The sequence below is a fragment of the Platalea leucorodia genome, assembly GCF_965183815.1.
Source record: "Platalea leucorodia genome assembly, chromosome: 1".
NCBI classification, from domain to species: Eukaryota; Metazoa; Chordata; class Aves; order Pelecaniformes; family Threskiornithidae; genus Platalea; species Platalea leucorodia.
In genome coordinates this window covers 50679354-50703391 of record NC_138823.1, presented here as the reverse complement: position 1 = coordinate 50703391, position 24038 = coordinate 50679354, and the positions used below count along the sequence as shown (strand labels likewise).

General features: G+C 39.6%; 1 protein-coding gene across 3 annotated transcripts in view; it reads right to left on the bottom strand.

Moving 5' to 3' along the window:
- Positions 1-15392: 15392 nt before the first annotated feature.
- Positions 15393-24038, bottom strand: part of SS18 (SS18 subunit of BAF chromatin remodeling complex) — a 44562-nt gene continuing 35916 nt past the window's right edge. For 2 of the 3 annotated variants that reach the window (XM_082321369.1, XM_082321368.1), the window contains 3 exons: positions 22240-22362; positions 19291-19424; positions 15393-17106 (listed from right to left, as the gene is read on the bottom strand). In XM_082321369.1, the coding sequence (XP_082177495.1) occupies positions 17080-17106; positions 19291-19424; positions 22240-22362 (284 nt within the window). In that variant the 3' untranslated portion in view covers positions 15393-17079. Of the gene's footprint in view, positions 17107-19290; positions 19425-22239; positions 22363-23081; positions 23175-24038 lie in introns of all 3 variants that reach the window. The other variant, XM_082321367.1, reaches the window with a different exon arrangement.

Below are 24038 nucleotides of genomic sequence, written 5' to 3'. Positions count from 1 at the left end.
TAAAGTAATGAGGATAGAAAGTTCTTTCTTTGAGTTGATGTTTTCCACAGACATCTGGGATTTAAATACTACTACAAGACATTTATTGCATAGACCTTCACTGATTATAGCAGCGTTCAGTGCCTACCGTCTGCTGCCAAGCACTGTTACTCAACTCCCTGCTGTAGGGTATCTTGACTTTGCATGGGCATAATGGCAGAAGAACATCTGACACCTCAAAATGAGTTGAATATTGTGGGCATTTATTACTAAGCTATGCAAATGCCCCCCCAAGATCCTAGAAAAAAAAATTTGCTGAGGTGTGAGCAAATGTAGAGCTGAGGCTGGAGAGCTCAATGCCACCTACCTTCTTTAGACGTCATTTTCCCCTCATTGCAAACAGGCTCTTACGTGGAGATCATGCTTACCTGTCTCTCTGCATAGCGGGATACTCACAAAATGAAAACACATCCCTAGAAGATTACTACTGCTGATGGAACATAATACTGTGGAAAGGAGGAAGATAAAACTTCCAGATATATGTTGCCTGGTTTTAGAGCTTTAACAGGAAAGAAGAGACCTCCTGAGGGATTCATGATACTCAGCCTATTCTCCAGTTGCAGTTTCCTTCTTATTTAGGGTCCTGGCATTTGGCAGAGAAAATCCTTTTTTCCAGAGAGAGTCTCTCCCTCTAAAATCTAAGAAGATTCTGGTTTTTGGGAGTAAACCACAGAGACCTGAGGGGTGGCCACAGATTTCAAGAGGTCAGCTCTGAGATTGCTCCTCAGCCACCCAGGGGAACGGTAAGCGGTGTTGAAGCGCACAAACGAACAGCCAGGGTGGGAGGACAGCACAGCAAGCAGCTGCCAGCTCTGACCAGGGCCTCCTTTCACCCTGGCAGGTCCCCAGGACCCACGAGCACCTTGAGGGCCCCACTTCCCCATGCACTATTCCCTCAGCAGAAGACCACTGCCCCACTTTGCTCTTCAAGAGTGAACTGCGTGGTGGGACTTCTCTGGGCACAGAGTGCTGCTGCTGCCGGCACACTGTGCTTGGCAGCTGTCATCACGAGAGCAACGCCAGCTACCCTCCTTGGGGGAGCAGACAGGAGCTGAAAATGCAAACCTCAGACTTCATGTTCTTCTTTTTTCCACAGGAGCAAGGAGGAGCATCTTCACCAAGAGGAGAGCAAATGGGCACAGGCAGGACCCCCCATCTCACCACCCACCCACATACACACACACTTGAGTGCCTTGCTTTCCCAGGTCATAAGCTGGTGTTTCTGGCACATTCCTACAGCAAGGGGGGTCTGAGCACAGGCAGGTTTTCTGTACTCCTCTGGCTTTGCTTTCCATCCTGATCTCAGCTATGGCGTTACCCGTTTCCTCTCCTACATCTGATCAGACTAAAAATAACCCATTAAAAAATCACGATGACTCCAATCAGAAACAAAATAAATTATTGTACCTCTCTGGAGCAGCTGTTCCCCTCCGCCTGCGAACCCTAACGGCAGGAGAAGCGTGATCCACCAGACTGAAATGAAGACCTTGGGAGGGGGAAGGGAGCTGTCGTGAAACTCAATGCCACCGAGGAAAGGATGTGACGGCAGGTCAGGCAGACCTATCTGTACCTTGGCTAGGGTCTGGAGTAGCTGAGTTTTGAAATGATATATGTCCTGGGGCTTCTAAACCTGCCCAGCTCCATCCTAGGTAGGTTTCAGACATATGCCTCTGGCTTCCTAATTAAGGGGGAAGCCACAAGCAAGGCAGAGTCAGTCTCTTGGAAGAAGCTTCCCTCTTCTGCGGTTGTTTCTGTCAAAGGAAATGATTAAGATGACTATAAATCATATTAATGTTGTCCTTAAAAAGTCATAAGGAAATCTGCTGTGAGCCAGGTTGCTCTTCCCCTGGAATTCAGAAACATGCCTGTTTGTTTCCCAAACAGCCATTTGCCACAGACAAACAGAGAGCACAAGGAAATATATGGTGTGGGATGGCGACCGAAAGCGTGGGAGAGCTGGGAAGCGCTACCGGAGCGGCGCAGCCAGGGCTCTCCTACAGCTCTGCCCTCGAAGAGTGCCAGGCGGCAGCGTGTGACCCCTCGGATTTGTCATTGTTAAGGAGCTGGTGAGGTTCAGGAGAGTTGCAACAAAATATTCAGTTTAGAAACGATTTTTCTCCCATATGGTATTAGCTGTATTTCCCTTCTGTCGTTGCCATTTACAAGGATATTGACATATAAACCAATGTTTGTTTTGTTGAGCTCATTTTCTCTTCCTACCTATTTCCCCTCTGAAATCATGAGGTGAACTATTTGCAGAAACAATATATTTGATAAATATACTCCTTTTTCCTTTTCACAAATTATCTGGGAACAGACATTGATTTTTTATTACTTTGTTCATTATCTAAAGTATTTGTCAAATTGTTTACAATAATATTCCAAACCATGCATTGCTACCAAGCAGCCTGTCACAGCTATCGTTAACAATTTGACTTAGTGATTTACTTTCTGGAGCTGAATCTTGAATAATTCTTCTTGTCATTTCCAAATCCCAAAGACACTGTTAATTTGCTTTGCAGGAGCATCTTCTGTTCCCTGCCACGCATCAGGATGACACTGTGCTAGGTGCTGCATAAACACAGATGAAAAAAATTTTTATTCCAATGCACAGTCTAAGTCTAGAAACAGCTGGATATCAGCAGAAAAGCCTGAGCACAGAAAAAGGTGAGTATGATGGACACCAGTTTAGCATGCAAGCAGTCAAACAGTTGTCAAATATTTTGTAGGCATCATAGCAAAGAAGAGTCTCTCTAAGCAGAGACTGGAAAAACAATGAGGTATTTTACATAAATACCTAAATCATTTTGGTTTATTCATTGATCTGATAGTAATGGTCCCCTACATTTTTTAATATTGCTTGAGTTCTTCCCAGATCTCTCAGGTTAGCTGCATGAACAACACTGGTATCGAAACCTCTAGAAAAACAGTATGTGCAGAGATATTTGTGATCTCCATTACCGTCTCTTGTAATTACATTTTCAGAGAGCAAAAGAGATCACAAACACAATCAGAGCAAACATAAGCAAATGTGCTTCCTCAACCTTTAGTTTAAAAGACAATTTCCTAAGTTTAATCAGGAAACATTCTCAATTTAACCGCAGTTTTCCTGACTGAAAAAGAAAGAGTCTGCATAAAGTGACAGAGAAAAGACTCCACATATGAAGAATTTTCCCCATAATTTTCCGCAAGGAGCTCACAGCTCTTTAAAACTAATAATCACCATTTCAATATATAAAATCAAGCTTCAGCAGAATCAGGCGAGAGCATATCATATGTGACTGCTGGGATTATATAATGGGGAAGTTCTCATTGATTTTTATAAAGGTTTGAATCCCAGAGATTTTAAAATTAGGCACGAAGGCTGACCCAGTTTGGGTGGAAAAAGCTTACAGAATCCCAGGGAAGAACACAGCCCAGGGAGAAGTCTCAGGAGGTACAGTTATTTTTAACCTTTCAGACCTGCACGACAAAGAATGAATTCTGAAAACTCTGGGTAGAAAAGAGGTATTTAGTTTCAAAATTTTACAATCCTCTACCCCCTCCCCTAGATCTTGACCCTGGTAAAAAACTTCTACAGCAAACTTTTTTTTTTGATTAAGAAAAAATTTTGGAGTAGTCTGAAGCTGCCATTTCACTCGTCCCTCCACAAGTATGGAAGACAAATGTGAAACATTCTCTAGGATGTGATTCAACTAAAGAATAGAATATGCAAGGCTAGAATACCAAGACAGAAAGGGTTTTCATTTTAGCTGGAATCAAGAAAGTTAAATTTGTAACCAAACATGGCATTCATGAGCTGTTGAAATAAAAAGATGCAATTAACATTTGAAAACTGCTCTAAAAAATGCTGCAGTTTTCCAGCAATTAAGTGTGCCTCATTAGATGATTCAAACAAAATTTGATCTGGACAAGTATTCTGTTGAAATTGTAATTGAATTTTCTTTCAACCTATTGCAGGTTTCAGCCCTTCTGATAAATGTGACGGGACTGTCAGCTGAATAGCTTTTATTATACGTGCTGGACCGCATTTCAGATACAAATTTGTTTATTTGTAGTCGAGTAATATTAAACAGGCATTTGCGTTTCAAATCAGGTGGGGATGAGATGCTTGTATTTGTACCTGAACTTATCACACCAGTGCATATATTTTTAGCTGCTCTGAAATGGGAAGAGGACTGAGTACACATTATTTTGACAATCTAGTTATATAGTACTTGCCATTTATGGATTGAAATCCTCACTACCGTTTCAGCCTCATTATACCCTATAAAAGGGCTAGACTAAGGCTTTAACACACTCCGTTTCCCTGATCCCTAAGGAGGGAAAGGTAGGGAAATGCAACAATAGAAGAGGCAAAACACGTATGGATACCTTGGGCCTCATTTCCAAAGACCCCTCCAAAACCCTGGGGATAAATAGGATGGGGAGCAGTCAGTGAGGCAGGGGAGCCCAAGTTGGCTTATGACTCGTGGGTCTATGACTTCTGTGGCATCTCACACAGACGTTTTAAGGCTGCCTTTTATTAGCCTGTGTGGAAATTTTACAGCATGGGACTTTCGAGGAGCTCATGAATCTGGTGGTATGGCCAGCAAGAGATGGGAGAACATCTGGGATCCTCCCCAGGCAACCCCAGCATGCCGGGCCCTGCGCAGGCAGGGCAGGCAGCTCTCGCCCTGCAAACGCTGCCGGCACAAACCACAAGGTTACATCCCCAGCTGTTTGCTGCTGGCCCTCGGAGCGCAGCAGCAGCTCAGCAATAGGTAGCTTTGGGCAATTGTGTCTGCGTTAGCTCCTGCTGCTGCTGTCTCTTATTCTCACCCTTCCCTGTGCCTGTCAGGTGACCCAGGACATCACTGCTTGGGCCTGAGCTGGGAATGGCTCAGGGGATTTACCCTGTTTGGTTTTCTTTTTAAATGTTTCCTTACTTTTCTGCACGAGCCAGATCAAATTCCTGATCATGTCCAAGTCTTGGCACAAATGCGAAGGCAATGCACCATGGTACTGGCAGAAGGTGGCAATGCCTTAAGCTGGTATTGCCAATGAGGACACGGGCAATTTCTCAGATGGAAATCACTGGCCTCGCAGCCATGTTTTGTTAACAGAGCTGAACGCTTCTCATTCATTGCAAGCTGGCTTTGTTTGAGTCCTCCTTCCCATTTTTAGTGGAAGAAAAATAGTTCTAAGTCAGTGCCTTAGAAATTAAGATTTTTTTTTGACATAATAATCTTCCCTAGCTCTTACAAACTTTTCCTTTTTTACCCACAAATTTTAGTGTTGCCACCTTTGCCCACCTCAGAAGTGCAATCCTGCCCTGTTGATCCTCAGCCATCTGCCATCAGAGAGACAACACAAAGCACATGACAGCAGAAAGGAGCTCGGACAAACTTCATTCTAAGGCAAGAAAGAGTCAGATTTCATTGATCTACAACTTGACATTCAGTTCCTGCAACTGAATAGAAAAAAGGCATTTATAACCTATTAAAAACCCAAGGATGATTTTAGTTTTTTTTTTTTTTCCTTGTTGGAGAAATCAGTCTTTCAGAATAGCCTGGGAGTTGCGAATAAAGAAGAACTTTGCTATGTTTATTTAGAGAACCTAACCCCTTGGAGCCAGCATTTTCACTAATGCATTTTACATTAGCGGGCTGCATCAGGAAATCCTGACTTTTGGTGCCAGGGGGGTAATTAATATCAGATCATGTTTGCAAAATGGTTGTGTTTATGTGGGAATGAGGACTGAGCTCTAACTGGCAGGATTTGAAGTACTCAACTTTGCTATGGAGCTTCAACAACTTGCTAGGGAGTGGGATGTTGAAATGAAAGTACTAGGTCTTGATGGCTTAGTAGAGCTACAGCTGCTGAAGAGAGCTGCAGTCTTTAGGATTCTGTTCATAAACCTTTAAGGAGAGTCTGAAGTGTTTTTCTTAAAAATGTGAGGAGATTGTAGATAGCATAGGTATGGTTGTTTTGCTCCTGTGGTCTCAGATGTTCCAGGTATTGCCAAAATATGCATAATATGATCATCGTCCCCCGGTATATTCCCCCCTCCATCCCTCCCTAGTCTCCGAGCTCACTAGCTAGGAAATATCCACAGATGGTGCAAAAATATTTTTTTTCAGCACACCTCAGAAGTACTTGCTTTTGTGTACACACCAGCTAGCACGGTCTAAAGCAGTGTGTGCGGGTCAATTAAATATCTCTGAAAGACAGTTCCTGCTGAGCTCTGTGTCTTGCAGGGACTCTGCTGTGCCACCCCAGTGGTCCCCACCAATTCCCCCTGCGCTTGGCACCCAGCTGCTCAGCTGACCTGCTCCTTCCTCCAGAGAAAGAGGAAGAACACCTCCTCTTCCTCCCTGCTCAAGCAAAGGTGTCTGGGGAATGGGAACTCCCTTTGTGATGGTGATACAGCCTCCTTCCCTAGCACCGGCACTGTCTGCAGCTCCAGCCAGGACATCTCCAGCTCAGCCAAAGATGGTGCAAAGGTATCCTGAGCATTGTTAGGTTCTCAGTATCAAAAAGAGAAAAAGCACCACCATCTTCTATGGGTTGAAGAACAGCTTATTTAGTAGAGAACTTGGATTCTCACCTTCCTGAAAGCCACAGTTTCTCAGCACCAACTGGGAAACTTGCACTGATGCTTAATAAGGTTGAAAATCACTCAGGAGTATAGGACCCTCTGAATCATATCATGAATTTGTGTAGGCAAAGTTTAAAATTAAAGGATGCTTTCTTAAGTTAAAAAGGAGTAATAGTACAACAGAATAGCAGCAGCAACTGATGTTCAAAATGGGAGTTTCTCCTACTAGTTTCCCAGCGTCCATTTCCATGGGATGTGGCAGCTGGCAGGTTCCCTGCAAGACCATTTATTTACTCCCTCTCTGTCAGATCCTTTGCTGGATGTTCATGGCTCCCTCAGCGGTGCTGGGGATTAAAAGTAAAGGTGTAATCTATGTTAGAGCTAATATATGTTTTGTACTATAATGAGCCAATATACTATTATGGATCTTGTGGTCAGTTCACTGTGTTTGATAAATACGATCAATACATGTTATTCCCCTCTGAGATCCACCCACCATCATCTCTCCATACTCACCTCTTGCCAGTAGTCATTTGGGGATAATTATCCCCACCAAGAGCCTACCTCTAATGTGCCCACTGTCTTTTCTCCTGCCATAAATTGGTCTGATAGAGGCACTAAGATAACAAATCTAGACTGTATCATTATTATTGCTGTTATTTTACTAGTTCCTTGATCCTAAAATAGGGGTAGCAATCTAATAATTTGCTGTAACTATAGTAAAATTAGATGTACCTAAAGAACTGTTCCTCATCAGGTATTTGTGTAACTGATTATTCCTACCTAAGTCTAGGAGTAATGTCTTAAGCTTAAATACTCCTCAACAACACTGTCTACACCTTTTGTTCTCTGTGAAGTAATGGATCACCTCTTCCTTTTCTACCAGTATCTCTGAATAGTTACATTTCATTTTGTGGCTTGCTTTGATTTTATTTCAATGTGTTCTACTGTTCTTTTAAGCTTAGTCCTAACAATGAGAGCTTTCTGTGCACTTCCTCTTTTGTTTAAAGGCACTGATGATTTCTTGATCCTCCACATTGGGATAATTTGTACTTCTAGCCATAGTATAATTTCTTTAAGGACTTGCCAGTTCTCCAGAGCTTGTTTTTCTTTAGACTTTTTTCCCCGTGACATGTTTCCTCTTCATTCTTTGAGATTACAGACACCTTCTTTGTGGAAGTTTGCTGTTTTTTAGGCTTTCTGAGGAGAAGTGAACTCCTTGAACAAATTTCAACCAAATTTGACAAATTTCACTCAACTCTGAGAGAGATGTTTCAAGACATTACATTCCTACAAAGGTCGTGAAACAACCCAACTAGGAAAGAAAAGAGATTTGATAAATACCTCAGTTCAGCAAAGGCTGTTGTTAGAGCTCAAGTCATTAGGCATCAGAGAATCCAAACATAAACTTATTCTTGATACTACTATGCAAAAATGGGCATCATTGGTTCTGCTGTTCAAAACATTATTTGCTCCTCTCTTCCCTTCCTTTTCTGAGAGTGAACTCTTACCACTTCATGATCTCTCACTCGAGCTGCCTTTAAGCCCTGAACTGAGAGGTGATTCCTCTTCACGGTGAGAATGAACACATAAGACCTTTTCCATTGGGCTGCTTTCTCCATGCCTTCTGTATCGAAACTCTCCCAGGAAACTGCCTGTATTCTGCTGCATCCCCTGCCCAAGAGGTGTTTGCACAGTTACAATTCAGGCAGATCTAATTTAAAGTCTATAGTAAACTGTCACCACCATGACAGCATTTGCTCTCTTTCCATTTATTATTGCCGCGGATTCTCAATTGGTCAGTCTTCCACACATCAGAGAAGACATACTGCCTTATTCACTGACAAAGTATCTTCTCTCTTCAATTCGTTGTCCTTCCTGAGAAAAGTTCTTTATATGTTAATGTTCAAGCCCTGTAAATAAATAAATAAATAGAACCATGTTTCTGTTATGCCAATGCAGTCATAATTTTGATCATACACTTAAGAATCTTTCTGTATATTCCTGTACTTAACTGCATTTATATACAGACATCGGGAGTTTTAAGCATATTGATTCACTATCCTCATTCTTGTTCCTCTTCTGATTTTATAAATTAACACTTCCTCCTATATAATCGTTGATTCCTGAAACTTTCTGTTCTGGGCACTGACATTTTTGGCTGCTACGGACTGACTGTGCATCGGTAGCTGCGTGGCCCTGCAGTACTGTGTCCAGCCTTGTCCCGCCCCCAGCAAAGAAATTGATGGAGCAAATTCAGTGGAGGGCCACCAAGATGGAGCACTTGCCCTTTGAGAAGAGGTTGTGGGAACGGGGCTTGTTCAGCTGAGATGATGGTTTTGGAGGGGACCTAACAGGAGCCTCCAAGCACCTAAAGGGAGGTTAGCAAGAAGACCAAGCCAGGTACTTCATGGCAGTGCATGGTTGGAGGACAAGAGACAACAGGCGTGAGCTGAAGCAAAAGAGGTTCAGACTTGCTAAAAGAAGAAACTTTTTCACACAGAGGAAAGTCAGGCAGGGGAACATGGTGCCCAGAGAGGTTGTGCAATCTCCATCCTTGGAGGTTTTCAAGACCTGAATGGATGAAGACCTAAGCAACCTGATCTGATTTCATAATTGACCCAGCTTTGAGAAGGAGGTTGGACTAGAGACCTCCTTAGGTCTCTTCCAATGCGTATTACTTTATGACTTGACTTTTTGCCTTCTGAGAATGTCATCAGCCATCAATGTCATTGTAAAGCACCAAGTTCTCCCCTCTCCTCCCTGTGTTGGCACTGGTGCTACAGACCTTCCCTTGTCCTTACAAGGCTCCTGGGTTACATTAGGGAAGCCTTTATGTTTGTGGATGTTTCTAAGTCTCGCCACCTCTTCCTCCTCCTAGCTTTCTACACCCTCCCAAACATGATTTTTTTTTTGCTTTCAAAGGCTACATAGCTCTCAGATTCATCAGCGTACAGTATGGTGGAAAAATGGACCCTTTATACCACACATGCTTGTCTGCCTAGGCTCTTAGGACCCTATGCCACAGGCTCTTGGCACCACTGCCCAGAGTGCACTTAAGGATCTACTCTCCTTGGATATTCATTTATCTGGAGAAAAGGAGTACCAGTCTCTCCTGCTTTCAAGATCTACACGTGCAGAAGATGGTGGGGGAAAGAGGTGTCCCAGCCTGGGCCAGTGATGCCAGTCAGTACATCTGTGGCAATCCATGAAACCTCATATAAAAGGAGTAGTAAACTATTCTTGTCGATGTAGTCACAGGTGCCCGCAGTGATAGAAACTGAGGACTCAATGCTGGGTGAGGTTCCACGTGACCTTATGGATTCTGCCAGGAGAAGGCAGATTTTGTTGTCCATCTTCCTTGTAGTAGACTTTCCCGCTCCAAAGTCATCGGCCACTAAGCAACAGAAGCAAGCCTCTTGGGCACCCTCTCCCTCACATGTACTGGTGCTTGGAAGGTGGTGTACTCTTTTAGAAACTCAGGGAGCAGTTCCCTACAGAGATCTTCACCCAAAAGCCCTGCTTCCAAATGGTAAGTATGATGTAAATCCACTAATTCATAGCTGTCTCTTGGGCTCAGAACCTCCTCATAGCAATGAGAAGGTGGTGTCAAACACATACCGCAGGAGGAACTAGAGATGATCTTATCATCAACGTGGGCAATTCCTTAAATAATTGCTATCTGTTCTTTGTCACAGACATCTTCCAGTGTCTCCACCAGCAATTCTACCTTTGCATCTTTGTCAGGCTTCGAGGTGAGTCTTGCCTGCCACCCTTCTAGAAGATGGGCATGGTCAAAAGGTGAGTTGTCATGGCTTACAAAAACAGAACAGATGGTCAACACAGTGACATGATGAGAAGCAGCAACAAAGGAGAGTGCTTCTCAATATTCATCTAAATACACAAACTGTCTGCACTACTGATGGCATAACATGGGGTAGCCTACAAGTTACTGGGTCATTGGACCAACGTGTTGCAAAGACACGAATACACGCCAGCCAGCATGACACCCTGCAGCATCCTCCTGCTCTCAGTGGAAACGTACCCAGCTCAACCCACTAACTCACTTCAAAAAACTGATACAAAAGGTTGCACAGAGAGTCTGCCAAGTGTTCGTTCAAATGGTGACCAACTGCCAGTGGTCACTTAAATAATGATAATAGGGCAGAGTATCAAGAAAACTTAGTCAGCAGGTCACCTCTATCATGCTTGGCCCACAGACCTCAGGTCTACCACATTTTAAACAAATTTGTGAACAAGCAAAAGAACTACTGAAGCAGTCAAATTAATTTATCTCCATGTTCTTTGTTCCCTCCTCAGCAGAGTGGGTCTCACCTAAGATTCCTGGTTTTCTGCCTTCCTTGTTTGCTGCCGGAGAGCAGGAAAACATGAAGCAACGTGAAACTGAAGGGCAAATAATACAGGCCATATAGAACTACGCTTCTGAGGTAATAAAGTATCAGGGCTGTCTTTACAGCAAGAGCATAGCACCAGTCATAACAAGCACCAATGAACACCAGGCTCCATTAGACAAGTTAGCATCCACACGAGGTACTCGTAGTGGTTACAGATATCCTAGTACCCACCAAGCATCTATTTACGGTCCTAAAATCAGCCACCTGCCATCAGCCAAAAACTTTGGGGGATACAACAGAAACCTTCATGCCTGCCTCAGTTTTGCTATGTTCTTACCTTTCCTGAGCCTACACGGCTACTGAAGCAGGTGATGAATCTGAAACCAGTGTCAAGCTGGCAAATACTTTGTCATACTCAGATGGGCAGAGTCTCTGGGCTTAAGAAATTAAAAACTCTGGTGTTTACAGGCAGAACCCTTTTTCCCCAACAGTAACTTTCAAAATAAGGTATTTCACGACAGAAGGCAAATATTTTATCCAAGCTGGAAACAGCTTTGGGAGCAAACAGATAGATGTAGTTATCTAGGTGCTCAAATAAGAAGAGCTAGCTCTGAAATGATCTGTATCCTTGCTGGGGAAAAAAAATAAAAAGATATACAGATCATTAACCTTTGAGATTGACACCGTATCAACCTGGCAAGAAACTATCTTAGCAAGGCCATAATCAGTATTTAGATAGAAACTCTAAGAACTGTAGCACTTGTTTATATTGTAGCCCTGCGGAAAGGAAGTCTAAAGGCTCTGGGCTGAGAAAAGCTATGACTGGAAAAATGTAAAGAAGGCAACTTCATACTGCAGACTAGAATTTCTTCACTTGAAGTTTGCTAAAAAAGAGTCAGGAGGTAGAACTAATGTAACTTAATTTCGTAAAAACAAAATGTGTATTCCTACCAAGCCTGCCCTAGCAAATGGCGCTTTTCTACAAAAGTATCTGTAATGGACCTGTGTCAAGGTGCCAGCGCACTTCTGGCAACACCAACTGCAGTAGGTGATTAGAATTTATGCTGTGTAAAATTAACTTCTAGATTAAATGAAAATTATGGACCAAAATGCAAAAGCATTTAGAAGGCAGTTCACCTACGCCACTTGTTTAAAAAGTGAAGTGAATATAAGGCAGTGCTCCGGAGAGTTCACATACTAATAGCTCTGGCTCTCCCAGCGGCTTCCTTTCCAGCCCCACAGCTCTTCCCCCACCAGAAGCCCTAGGTGTAAATACGTGATGCCACTGACATACCGAACTTCTTTCATTTCTTAAGACCAAGTGAAGAGCAGTAAGGGAAAATGAGAAAACATTACCTACAGAAAACTGAAAAAACTCCTCTTGTAAAATCATCAGGTCTTAGGAATAGGAAATCATACGTTCTGCTAGATTAGTCAAGAATTTTTCTTGAACAACTGTCGCAGGAAGCTTATGAGAACTGAGTGAAAGCATCCAGCATTTTGCAAGCTTGCAACGTAAGTATTTCACTATTCATGTTATTTTTGTGATATGTTTCACCACAGTGGAAAAAAATAATTTTCTGAACAGAAGGATCGCCACTCCAGTTCAGATCTATGTTTCAGTTTAATTCTGCAACCTAAACCAATAGTCTGCTGCTGGTAATGCCTACTGCCAGGTTTTGCAGACCGAGGTTCTAAAAGTTATGATAAAAAGAAATCTAAATATACTCCCAATATTTACTGTCAAGGCACCAACAGAATCATCTTCCAAACTCTAGCATGCTGCTTGTTGCATAAAGCTGTGAAGCACAAGGTTTTACATTCTTTCAAAACAAACTGTTTCATATAATCTAACGTAACATGTTCTCATATATATATCCAGTTCATTTTTTTAATCCTACGAAGCCCCTGGCTTCAACAGCATCTTGAGGATTGAGTTTGCAGTTATGCATGTCGTAAAAAGCATTTTCTGTTATCGATTTTAAAGGTGTTGCCTTTAATTTTCATCATATTGTCCACATCCTTGCAAAAAATTACACTACGTGTTACATACCTCTGGTTTACACATACCGACTTCTGAAATAAAGAATCCCAAACATATTTCATATTTGAAAACTCATTACCACCTTGTCTTTTACCTGACCGATCTTTTTTTGATATGGGAGAGACAAGGATGAACACGGTAATTAAGCGTGTTGATAAAACCAGTAACACACCAGTGCTACGGTGTTTTGTTAAGCGTTCCCTACCACCTCTTCTTGAACATTTTGGTGGCCCTGTGACTTCCGATACCCACTGAACAGACGTTTTACAGCCCTAGCCATAGAATTTCTCCTGACAGTTGATTAACTGCGTATCAGTAAATTGGTATTATCCCACCCAGTACCTACTTTGTTGTTTTTGTAAACATCAGCCATTTCTGAAGTTCTGCTATGGTCCACTGCATTTCCACAAAGTTTTAAGTCCTGCATAATCGAAGTAGCACCATTTCCACCTCATTTTGCTACTGGAACATGTATTCTTTTCTCAAATTTATTTGGTAAGTGTTAATCAGTGGTCCCAATAGAGCTCTGGCATAATTTCTTATCAATCTCTGTCATTTTTTATAGTTAGCATTTATTCCTATTCTCCCCCCATCTTATCCAATTTCCAGTGCTTCACAGTCCTCCTTACTGCATGCTTTATTTTTATGGTAGCAGCTTCTCAGAGAACTTCAGGCTTTCTGAACATACAAATAAAGATCAATTCCATCAGATTGTGCTATCATCTTTTACAGTAATTCTAGCAGATTAAGGGGCACATTTGGGTCTTTTTTTTTTTTTAAACATTTATTATAGTATTCAATTTTATTTTTTTTTTTTTTTTTTTTTTTAATTTAACTTACTACTTTATCCAGTTATCTGTTCACTTCAGAAGGTTTGTTTGGGTTCATTTCATAGGATTTCACCCTTATGCTTCTATTTTATGATACAGCAACTGTTGCCCATGTAGGAAAATCAGCTACTTTTTAAACTTCTTCAGGGCTTCTGACTGGATTCCATCTGAACTTGCTGATGTAACAATTTCTCTTAATTTTGTAAATTTAAGTATTCTCTCCTTTTTTTGAATCTAAAATCTTGTATTTTTTTCTTTTAAATCACATTAAGTGTTTCAGCATCCTCTGTGGTAAGAACTGTAGAAGTTAAATGATATTTTTGCACTGAAGTCCTTGCTCCTCTTTAATCAGGAGTATTTTCTCAAAAAAATCAATTACTTTAAACATTTAAAAGTAATTTTAGATACGAAAATGAAAGCGGGACCATTTGCAAGAAGGTACCTTTATCCTGCTCTACAAAGTGGCACGTTTGCTTACTTATGTTACAACATCGTGAAGTCAATTTCATTTGAAAGAGTGAGCCAGCTTCTCCCTTCTGCGAGTCATTCACAGAGCAGAAAGGGAAATAAAACAGCCCGAAGCGCAAAATACTATGGCAAAAATCACAGCGCTATGATAACTAAAAGTCACTTAATTCATTAACTCCTCCTCTTTACTCTTTGAACATTTGTATCATTTCTGTTCACATATTTGATTTGCTGTTTCAGCCCCCCTCTTAGGTCTCTTTTCTACATTCTACATGTAAAATGCCAAATGTAACACCTTTTTTACTAGTTTCTTATTGGTTGGGTTTCATTTAATAAAGAATACTTACTAAAATGAACCTTGCATCTTGTTATTTCATCCTGGTCCTGTCGTGCATTCCTGCTTCTTTTTTGTTTAGGGAAAACTGGCTCTTTTTTAATATGTAATTTTAGTAGAAATACTTTCATGTGGAGCTATCTCCTCTCAAGTTGTTCTTCTGGCATAGTATCAGAGGAATAAGGTAATTTTTGTCACCACCAATTAAAAAGTTTTACGAAACAGGACCGTTATAAAACAATTAAACCTTGCAAATGCAGTAGTCTCTAGGAGGGAAACCCTGGAGGAAATTCTGCTTATTAAAATTGCAATTTTAGTTTCCATTAAAAAGGAGAATAAGACAACAGAAGATGGGCTGGCAAGACAAATTATTTCTTAATGTCAGTTGAGCTTATTTCAAATGAGATAACATATCTACTCCAGGTTGGGTTCAACACATTTTTGCCTCCTCAACTCATTTATCTAATTCAGTCATCTTGATTATAGCCTCATGGACCTTCATTTTCAGAGGAAGAATTTCGTAACAAACAACCTACACAACATGCTGATTACTGAACAGTTAATTCTAATTAACTTGGCTATGGCAAGAGAATTTTGATAAAGTCCTAGAATGCAAATACAGTTTGGTTGTTCTGGCCAAACTTCTATAAAATAAAAACCCACAGCAGAGTCTCCAGATGAGACATCAGAGTGATAGGGATCTAATTTAAAGAAACAAATGAGAAAATTAAAACCACAAATAATTTATTCTTCCGTTAGAATTGATGGAGTACAGTTTTAAATAGCAATGAAGTACACAGTGGTGGAAAATTGGCACAGAACCTACAAGCATTTCATTCATAATAATGTTCCTCATGCCATATCTGTTCGAACCTTGATGTGTATTTTCTATTGACTTTAAGAAAATTGTTTTCCCTTTAAAAATGATGAACAAGTTGAAAATCTTGTCTTCCAGGTACAATGTCATACATATTATGAACACCAGTTGTTTTTCTGTTTTTCCCCCCAAACATGATTGCTGACTGGAGAAAAAAAAAAAAAAAAAAAAAAAACAAAACCAAACTATTTTACTCCCGGGCTTATTTTAAGTTTTGTCCTTTATAAAAGTTGCCAGGAATTCTTGAATGCATATATTCCTGCCCAACAGAATATCCATTTATTTATCTGATATACAGTTGCAGGACAGTCTCAAAACCAATTTTTTGTGTACTATGCTATTGATCAAGGTGCTGCCTCTATCTCACATGCAACACTATAAGCATTAATGCAGTTCAAAACAAAATGTGGCATTTACCTCACCGACAGGTTTTATATTTGATGTTATAAAACATCCCTTGGTCTCATGTTAACCAATAAGAAAAATGGACACACACAAAAAATGCCCCCTTTCTAAAGATATTACCTCCCAGTTAGGAAAGTTTAGATAGGTTTTACAAAGTCTTCTAGGCTATTTTGATACATACAAATTATTCAACTAAAGGTTAAAATACACTTATACAATACAGTCCTGTCCTCCATATTCTTTTTCAAGTTCTTTGCATATTCAAGCCAAGTAAAATTAACACTTGTCATTTTCTTTGTTATTGCAATTATTAAGAGGGATTACAGCTTGCTTATGCAAAGCTGTGACAAAACACTTGAGAAATAAAACCCAAACATTTATCTTGTTACCCAAAAAATGTTGCAGAAAATTGTCAAACTATGTTAGAAACAATTTTTACAAAAATGCTTCACTCAGAAAAATTGGAAAGCTTAAAAAATTAATCTTTGCACAAGACTATATTATACTGTCCTTAATTATGTTCCCATTTAGATAACTGGGATTCTTATTCTTTGTACACGAACCTATCAGTGATGTATGATGTTCTCCATCTTTTTTCACTGTTATCTTTATTGTACACCATTTCAAGACTTACACAATCAAGCACTTATCATGCCCCAACCTATTTTTAACAGTAGATTTCTTATCCTGCCCAGCGAGTAGTGTACTGTCTTGCATATTCACCACATGAAAAACATAATATACAAAATATTGCTGCTGTAAAAAGTGTGCATTTCCCCTTTCCCCCTACAAAAAAAAATCTGTGGAAAAAATATTAAATTCCCATAACCTTCATAAACATACGAAGCTGTTCGCACCTTTCAGTCTGTAACAGTCTATTTGACATATAGTTCTCAACTCACTGCAAATTGTTATGTCGCATATTTTCTGTCCAATATTGCCATCTAGAGTAGAGATGTGAAATCAGTTTCTGAGAATCTACAGTCTTTAACAATTAACCCATAAAGACTGTATACCATTAAACAGCCACAAGATTTTTCCAAAAGATAGATGGAATGGTAGGTTCTCATCTCAGGAAGATGTCCACAGTGCTGAGGAGACAACATGGCTGCTAACAGATATTGCCTACCGGAATGTGAGTACTTTTTCACTGTTGATAATTTCCATACTGACCCTAAGAAAGAAATTCAAAATACATAATTAGACCACAAGGCATATTTTCCTGTATTAAAAGCTCAAATCAGAAGACCATCCAAATAAACTATGATGTTAAAAGGTGGAAACAAATAAAAATAAATGATAAACCAATACAAGTAAGTGGTACAGTTTCATCTCACTAAAAATCTGTTGTGTTTTAATGTAAAAGTGAGACTGATGATATGGATTTAAAGCCAGGAACCTAACTTGATCAGAAGAGTGTATCTTTAAATCCAGTAGACTGCTGTGGAATTTGCAGAACACTGTCAAAAATAAAAGATGGGAATTACTTCCCACCTAAACTTTGAAAGCGATTTCAAAAAGACAAGGTCACCTAAATTCTAAGTCATTTAGGAAACTAACCTGCTTTCAGAGATACTTAAAGTATTCATATATCAAGCATCACAGAATGGACTGACACATGTATCTCAAAAATCAAGGCACATCCCGGTGAACATAAAGAACTAGTCAACATATCCTATGGGAATCAATTATTCCATAGATCCAACACATAGAATTATTACCCTTATTCTCTATTTCTTTTGACAGAACGTCGTGTACTGCAGAGGAGGGCAGAGGTGAAAGCATCAATGCTACGTAGTTTACCATGATCCTTCACCACAGGGTTCACGACTTGCAGAAACAAGTAGTGTGCTACAAAGTGAGCATTCTCCAAACTGCGGTCCCACCACTATTCCATATTAAGTACCATCATGGTAAGGCAGTATTTTAAATTCCCATTTTATGTTGCAATGTCAGTTTTTTCCATTGTAATATGACCATCAGTCAGGAACAAGAGTTTCAGAACAGCTGGCAGATGAGAATTTAAGCAGCACAATTCCTAAGGGAATGGCTAGTATGAAAAAGTGGAGAGGGTCTTCCACAATTGAGTTTCCCAGTGGAACTTAACATTGCACAAACTGGAGGAGTAGAGCCTATCTACAGAGAGGGTTATCCACTTCTACTGCACAGAAAGCTGGAAGAAACTCAGCAAATTAAGTTGCCTTGACCCTACATTTGCCACAAGCAAAGCATTTTCCTGTAGCTTATTATTTGCAGGAAGAAGCTATTAGTTCTGTTCATGAGCATTTTGTTTATATGTTAAATAATTAAAAGTAATTGCACCTCTAAACTACCACACTGAAAGAGTTTGTTCCTTTTTCCGTGTCTTTTCTAATTTCTGTAGAAAGCAAGTCAACTGTTCTCCTTTAAAAATGCAGGCATTTGTGGCTGTTCTCACTTCCAAGGGAAAGTTCTTCAAAGTTCAACTCATCTTCTACTGACATATCAGAATTTTATTTAAACACTAGAACTTCAACGTGATCGCAAGGTATATTTAGTTACTCTCCATTTTATTTATGCTGAGGAAAGTAATAGTGTACGTATTAATGACATTTCTGAATGATTCATATTGCAAAGATTAGATTTTTACAGTTTAGTACCTTCTACAGGAATAAAACCTCTGCTTCATCCTTTAATTAGAAGACAGTTTTTTTGGTTTTGGTTTTTTTTTGTTGTTTTTTTTTTTTTTTTAAGGAGTCCTCCACTACAACTCCAGCATAGAGCTTTGGTGGTTCTTGTTTGTTTTAAACTTATCTTAGTAGCGATAGGAAAGTAGCAGTTGATTTTTCAGGTCACTTCTTTCCCATGTTCAGTGTTCCTTTATACTGCTCAGAGAAAGTCTGTGCAAAAATAGGCTTCATGTCTCCCCACACAGCTCTACAGTAGCGGGACTTCAGTTGCACACCCGAGGTGATTCTGCAACTGGAGGGGAGGATTACTGGATTTGCATTTGTGGAAAATCAATTCAACCATTTTTATTGCAGAGCAGTAATGACGGATGATCCACCATGAGATTTAGGAACCTTTCGTATTAGTCATTCACCATGAGGCTATGAAACAGAGCACCTTAATTTTTAAGGTCCAAAAATATTGTCTGGGGTACCTCACTTTGCCAAATTGCATTAACGTTTTGTATACTCAGAAGAGAACGACTAATCACACCTCCAGACAAATGATTCTGGGTAACTCACCTGGAAATAAAGTCCGTAAGGATTGTATATACACACCTGAGAGACCATGTCCTCAAACGTCCACATGAAACTAAGATTATCAAATGAGCGTGTAAGAATCACAACTTTCTCATCAAATGAAAGAATACCTGGTCATATCCATAAGGCCTCTGCTGTGGTGGCTGTGGTGGCCCAGGCTGTGTGGGTCTGTATCCCCCATACTGCTGGCCTTGTCCTTGTGGATAATTGGGATACTGAGGTCCTGGACCACTCTGGGACGGGCCTGGAGATCATTAAAATGTAAATGAAAAAAGGAAAAAAAAAAAAGATTGCTTGAGGAATTTAGGAAGAAGAGAACAGTAAAAGCATTGAATTTTACAACTGAGAAGGGCTAAGAAGTATCACTTCTGTGCAATTAGGTCTCTTCCTACCTAAAAACACACCAGGGATCAGTGGTCCTCCTCTCACCCTGGAAAGCACCTTAGCTGACAGGGCCTGTGCTCCAACCACGGAAACGTTTACCTTTATTTATATATTCATTATTTATTACCAATGCATGTAGTTCCACACATGAAGTCATAGGACAGAGAAGAATAAGGCAAGAAATGACAAATCATAAACATGAGCGCTTTCCAGGATTTAGGGAGGCACACTCTCCTCCTGCTGTAAGCTGCTCCAGTTCCAGAACTTCATAATGCCAGGAGCAGGCAGATGATCAGCTGCATTTAGCATTTGGACCTTCTGAAGAGACTAGCAGCACTGCACTGCCAGAAAGTCAGTTCCACAGCAGGCACACACCACAGCAGGCAATCAGGCAAGCAAGTTACACGCATAAAATGTGAGATGTGACAACCAGTAAATGCTATTGTGGGATGGAAAAAAGCACCCTCTACTCCATGCTCCTCTGGTCATCTTAACTTTCCAGGAAAAGGACGGGGGGGGGGGGGGGGGGGGGGGAACCAAAACAACAAACAAACCAACCAACTTTGGCACCAGCCTTTTTTGGCTGTAAAAGGAAGCAGTTCTTTTGTCAATACAAACTCTTTCTGTTACTATTCACAGGGACTCAGCCTGCCTACCATTGGAAGCTGCACATTACTGCCGTCAAACAGTACAGGCATGTTCCAGACAAAATTAACCTCATCCCCTCCTACCTTGGGAGAGATGGTGTACTGTGTATTTCTGTGACACTCCATACGGATCTTTTGCAGTGGATCTAAGTTAGCTTTTTCAACACCACCCCTTAAAAACTGGCAGAGTCAGGAAGATTTGCAGCTCTTCAGAAGTGCTTTCTTTTAACCAAACCAACACTTTTTTTTGTTTTTGTTTGTTTTTTTCCTCTCAGAAGAAACAGGTGTGTTTCAGCAATAATGTTAGTGCTAGAGAGGGCTAGTTTTAGCTCCAGGCACTGGACATTAGGATGACATCAGCTGGTAACTCTTTCAGTAAATTCTGGATCTATGAGACAGTCTAAAAGATGACTTGGAGAAGAAAAGCTCCATAGGCTGTTACCATTCTTCTCAGGCCTCAAATCCCCTTGAACTATGCAGTTTCAGCATTCTACAGTGGAACAAAACCTTAAAGATTGATAATAATGACTGGGATGCTGATTTATTTTTGCAAATTAGAAACCATTTAAATATTAAATTGAGCAAGGATACTACATCCTAAAAAGTGCTGTGTTCATCTGACAAATGAAACTTGGTTTTATTTATTCATGATAGTTCTTTATACTTGAATTCTAAATATTCAGTGACAGATTTTTATAAAATAAAAATGGAACTTCAGTATCTATTTCTGCTAAAAAGTAGAAATTGAGAATTATGCTATTTGGGTTTACAAATTAGAGTGGGTAAGTCACTCCTACAGATTTCTTCATCCCTTTCCTCTAGTATTTCTTAACCTAAATTTTCAGAGTAAGCCAGATTTTATTTCTTTACCTAAATTTTCAGAGTAAGCCAGATTTTATTTCTTTACCTAAATTTTCAGAGTAAGCCAGATTTTATTTCTTTACTTACAAAAGTTAGAATAGCAAGCTAGCTGGACCTTCACTCTGATCTTCATTCTGTTCCTATGTTACGTTTAGCAGAATGTAAGTACGTAAATATTATTTTAGAACTATCAATTCATCCATAGCCTCCAAGAGGAGAAAACTTGCTAAATCTCAGTGGATGCTCTTAAAACTTAACTCTCTCTCAACATAACTGGATTGAATGCAAATCTGGCATTTATCTACATGGCAAACAAACCAGCCATGCACTTCCTTGCATACCCACAATGCTGAAAGTTTTAGCACTTAACCTGCAACAAAGCTAGAAATTAAAATATATGGAATTAGATTTCAGAGATTCTTTCTTCTGAGATAAATATGTACAGCTTTACAATATGCAAGCAAGTAAAACTTAAAAGAGCAGTATTTTCAGTATGCTCTTCTGACCTCAAGTTTTCATAAGTAATGCACAAAAATTACACTACTGTAAGTTTCCTGCGTGGGAGGTTCTCCTTGAATCCAAGGACTACATTATCTCACTTGTGGCAGAGGATTTCTCATTCCTGCTATACATCAGAAGGTGTGCACTACTACTGCAAATTTAGAAGACAAACACTCTTGAAAGCTGCATTGGCAATGCTTATATTCATTTCCTTACTGGTCAGTACAAGAATTTTAGAAGAATGATTCATGTATGTTGGATGAAATTTTAAACTAGTTTTTAAAATATTTTTTTCTAAATGGCAAATCCAAGGATGAAAGGGTATAAATGGCTCTTTGCTATCTTTGTGCCCTCCTGACTGTGTTCACCTAGAGAGGACAGAAAATAGCAGATTCTTTCTAGATCTTTCTAAATTAGAGACGTGTTATAATGTTGTCCAGTCACCTTCGGTTTTCTGTGCTACCACACTGTCCTGGATTGCCAACAGATCTACTTCCCAAAATATGCTGTCTTCTACGCTTTCTTGGTTTAGTCTAGCGAAATTGCGGGCATACAGCTGTTTTGCACAAGCCTGGCTTTTCAACCCAGTAAAAGAGAGATGGAATAACATATGAGGATCTCTCTTAGTCTTTTCTGTGATTGGTATTTGTGCCTTCAGGTTCTTACCATAACCCTGCTGTTGTCCTGGATAGCCTTGTTGGCCTGGATATTGCTGCTGTTGTGGTGGATAACCCTGCTGTTGGGGTGGTCCTTGATATGCATCTTGCTGCTGACCATATTGCGAGTTTCCTGTAAGATGATTGCAAGAAAGCAAAAACTTATAAAGATACCTACTTTATTAATTTTTTCCTTCTAAGATGCACAGCCAACAACACAAGAACAAAATGAAAATGCAATACTGATTTCAAAAACTGAACAAAACGAAGAAAACTCAAACCAAACAGAAGGAATTCGGCCAAACAAACTGCAGTTAAAGCCAATTTTGCAAAGTTGAACTGCAGCATTTTCAGCATCTCTGCCAAACGAGCATTACATTTACTGGAACATCACAGTCATAAGATCATGACTATGCTAAATAAAATTAAAAAAGACAAAATTAAGGACAGCTACAAGAGCACAGACTAGCTACACAAGATCAGCAAGCTGTTTCCTAACGGCACTATAATTATACAAAATATATACACACACAAAAAGATATACAACTGAACCAACAAATTTATGTTTAAATAAAAATTTCCATTGAGGTAAAAAAAAAAAAAAATCTCTAGAGTGTTTTAGTCATTTTACTGTTGTTAGAAATGGCAAATTGTGGTTATATATTTTAGGTGTTTGCAAGAAATTATTCTGAACGCTTCAAGTTCCCTGCGATTTTCAAGACAGCCAGCAACTAGTATTCTACAAGAGCTTTGCATGGGTATAAGTCGTGTTGTGCAAGAATTTTTGTTCCCGTTGCGGGTGGGGGAGGAAAGGGAATGTATGTGCGTATGTGTGTGAAGGTATATAGATACCTCCTTCGTAGTAATGTTGTGAGGAATCCTCATAAGGCCTATCGTAGCCTTGTTCAGGATACGACGGTTGCTGATAACCGTAATCATTATGACCTACATCAATTCGACAAGAGACAGGAAGAAACGTTAATGGCCTCTGAGTGAAAACCCTAAAATATTTCATTTCTCAGAAAAATGAAAAAATTTTCAACTGGATATACATGAAAAAGAATTTTCAATTGTATTAGCCAAAGATTTATTAATATGATTTCCTTTCATATTGAATTAACATGTGACAGGAAAAAAAAAAAGGCTTAATGCAGTAGTTTTAGCAACATCACAGCAAGGGATGGTCTTAACCTTCTGATAATCCTTGTTGGGGGGAAAAAAAGTACTTTATCTTTCACTCAAAAAAAAAAATGAAAGCATTTAGGCCTTTCACATGTAAATAACCTGAATTAAATTAGAATGAACAAAGAAAGCAATTATCATACTTTGTCTAACACCTGTTCTGCTGATCTCCAATTCAAAAGCATATGCTAAAAGCAGTGTGAAATATAACAAATAAAGCTCAATGAAGTTATGAACCACAGTCTACATTAAATTTTGCTTTTAAGTGACAGAAAAATAACATTCTCAAGGTTTTCCCTACAAACAGAATTCCTATGAGTTTTCCTCTTACATTCCAGTCCTGAGTAGGATCATTACAAATGAACCTTCCTTTTCAGAGACTACAGGTATCTCTGATAAAGAAACCAATACATGCAGTAAGCATCCCACCTGTTGTTGTTCTTAGAACAAATAGATTTTGCCTTACAGATGACCAAAATATATCTTATTGCTAACTTGGTCAAGAAAACAAGCCAAAATTTTGTTTAAATTTGAAATAAAATTATATAAAATATATACATGTGGAATAAAATTTTGGAATAAAAATAAGGAAAGGAGAAAATAGTTCTAAAACTAAGTGGTCTTTGT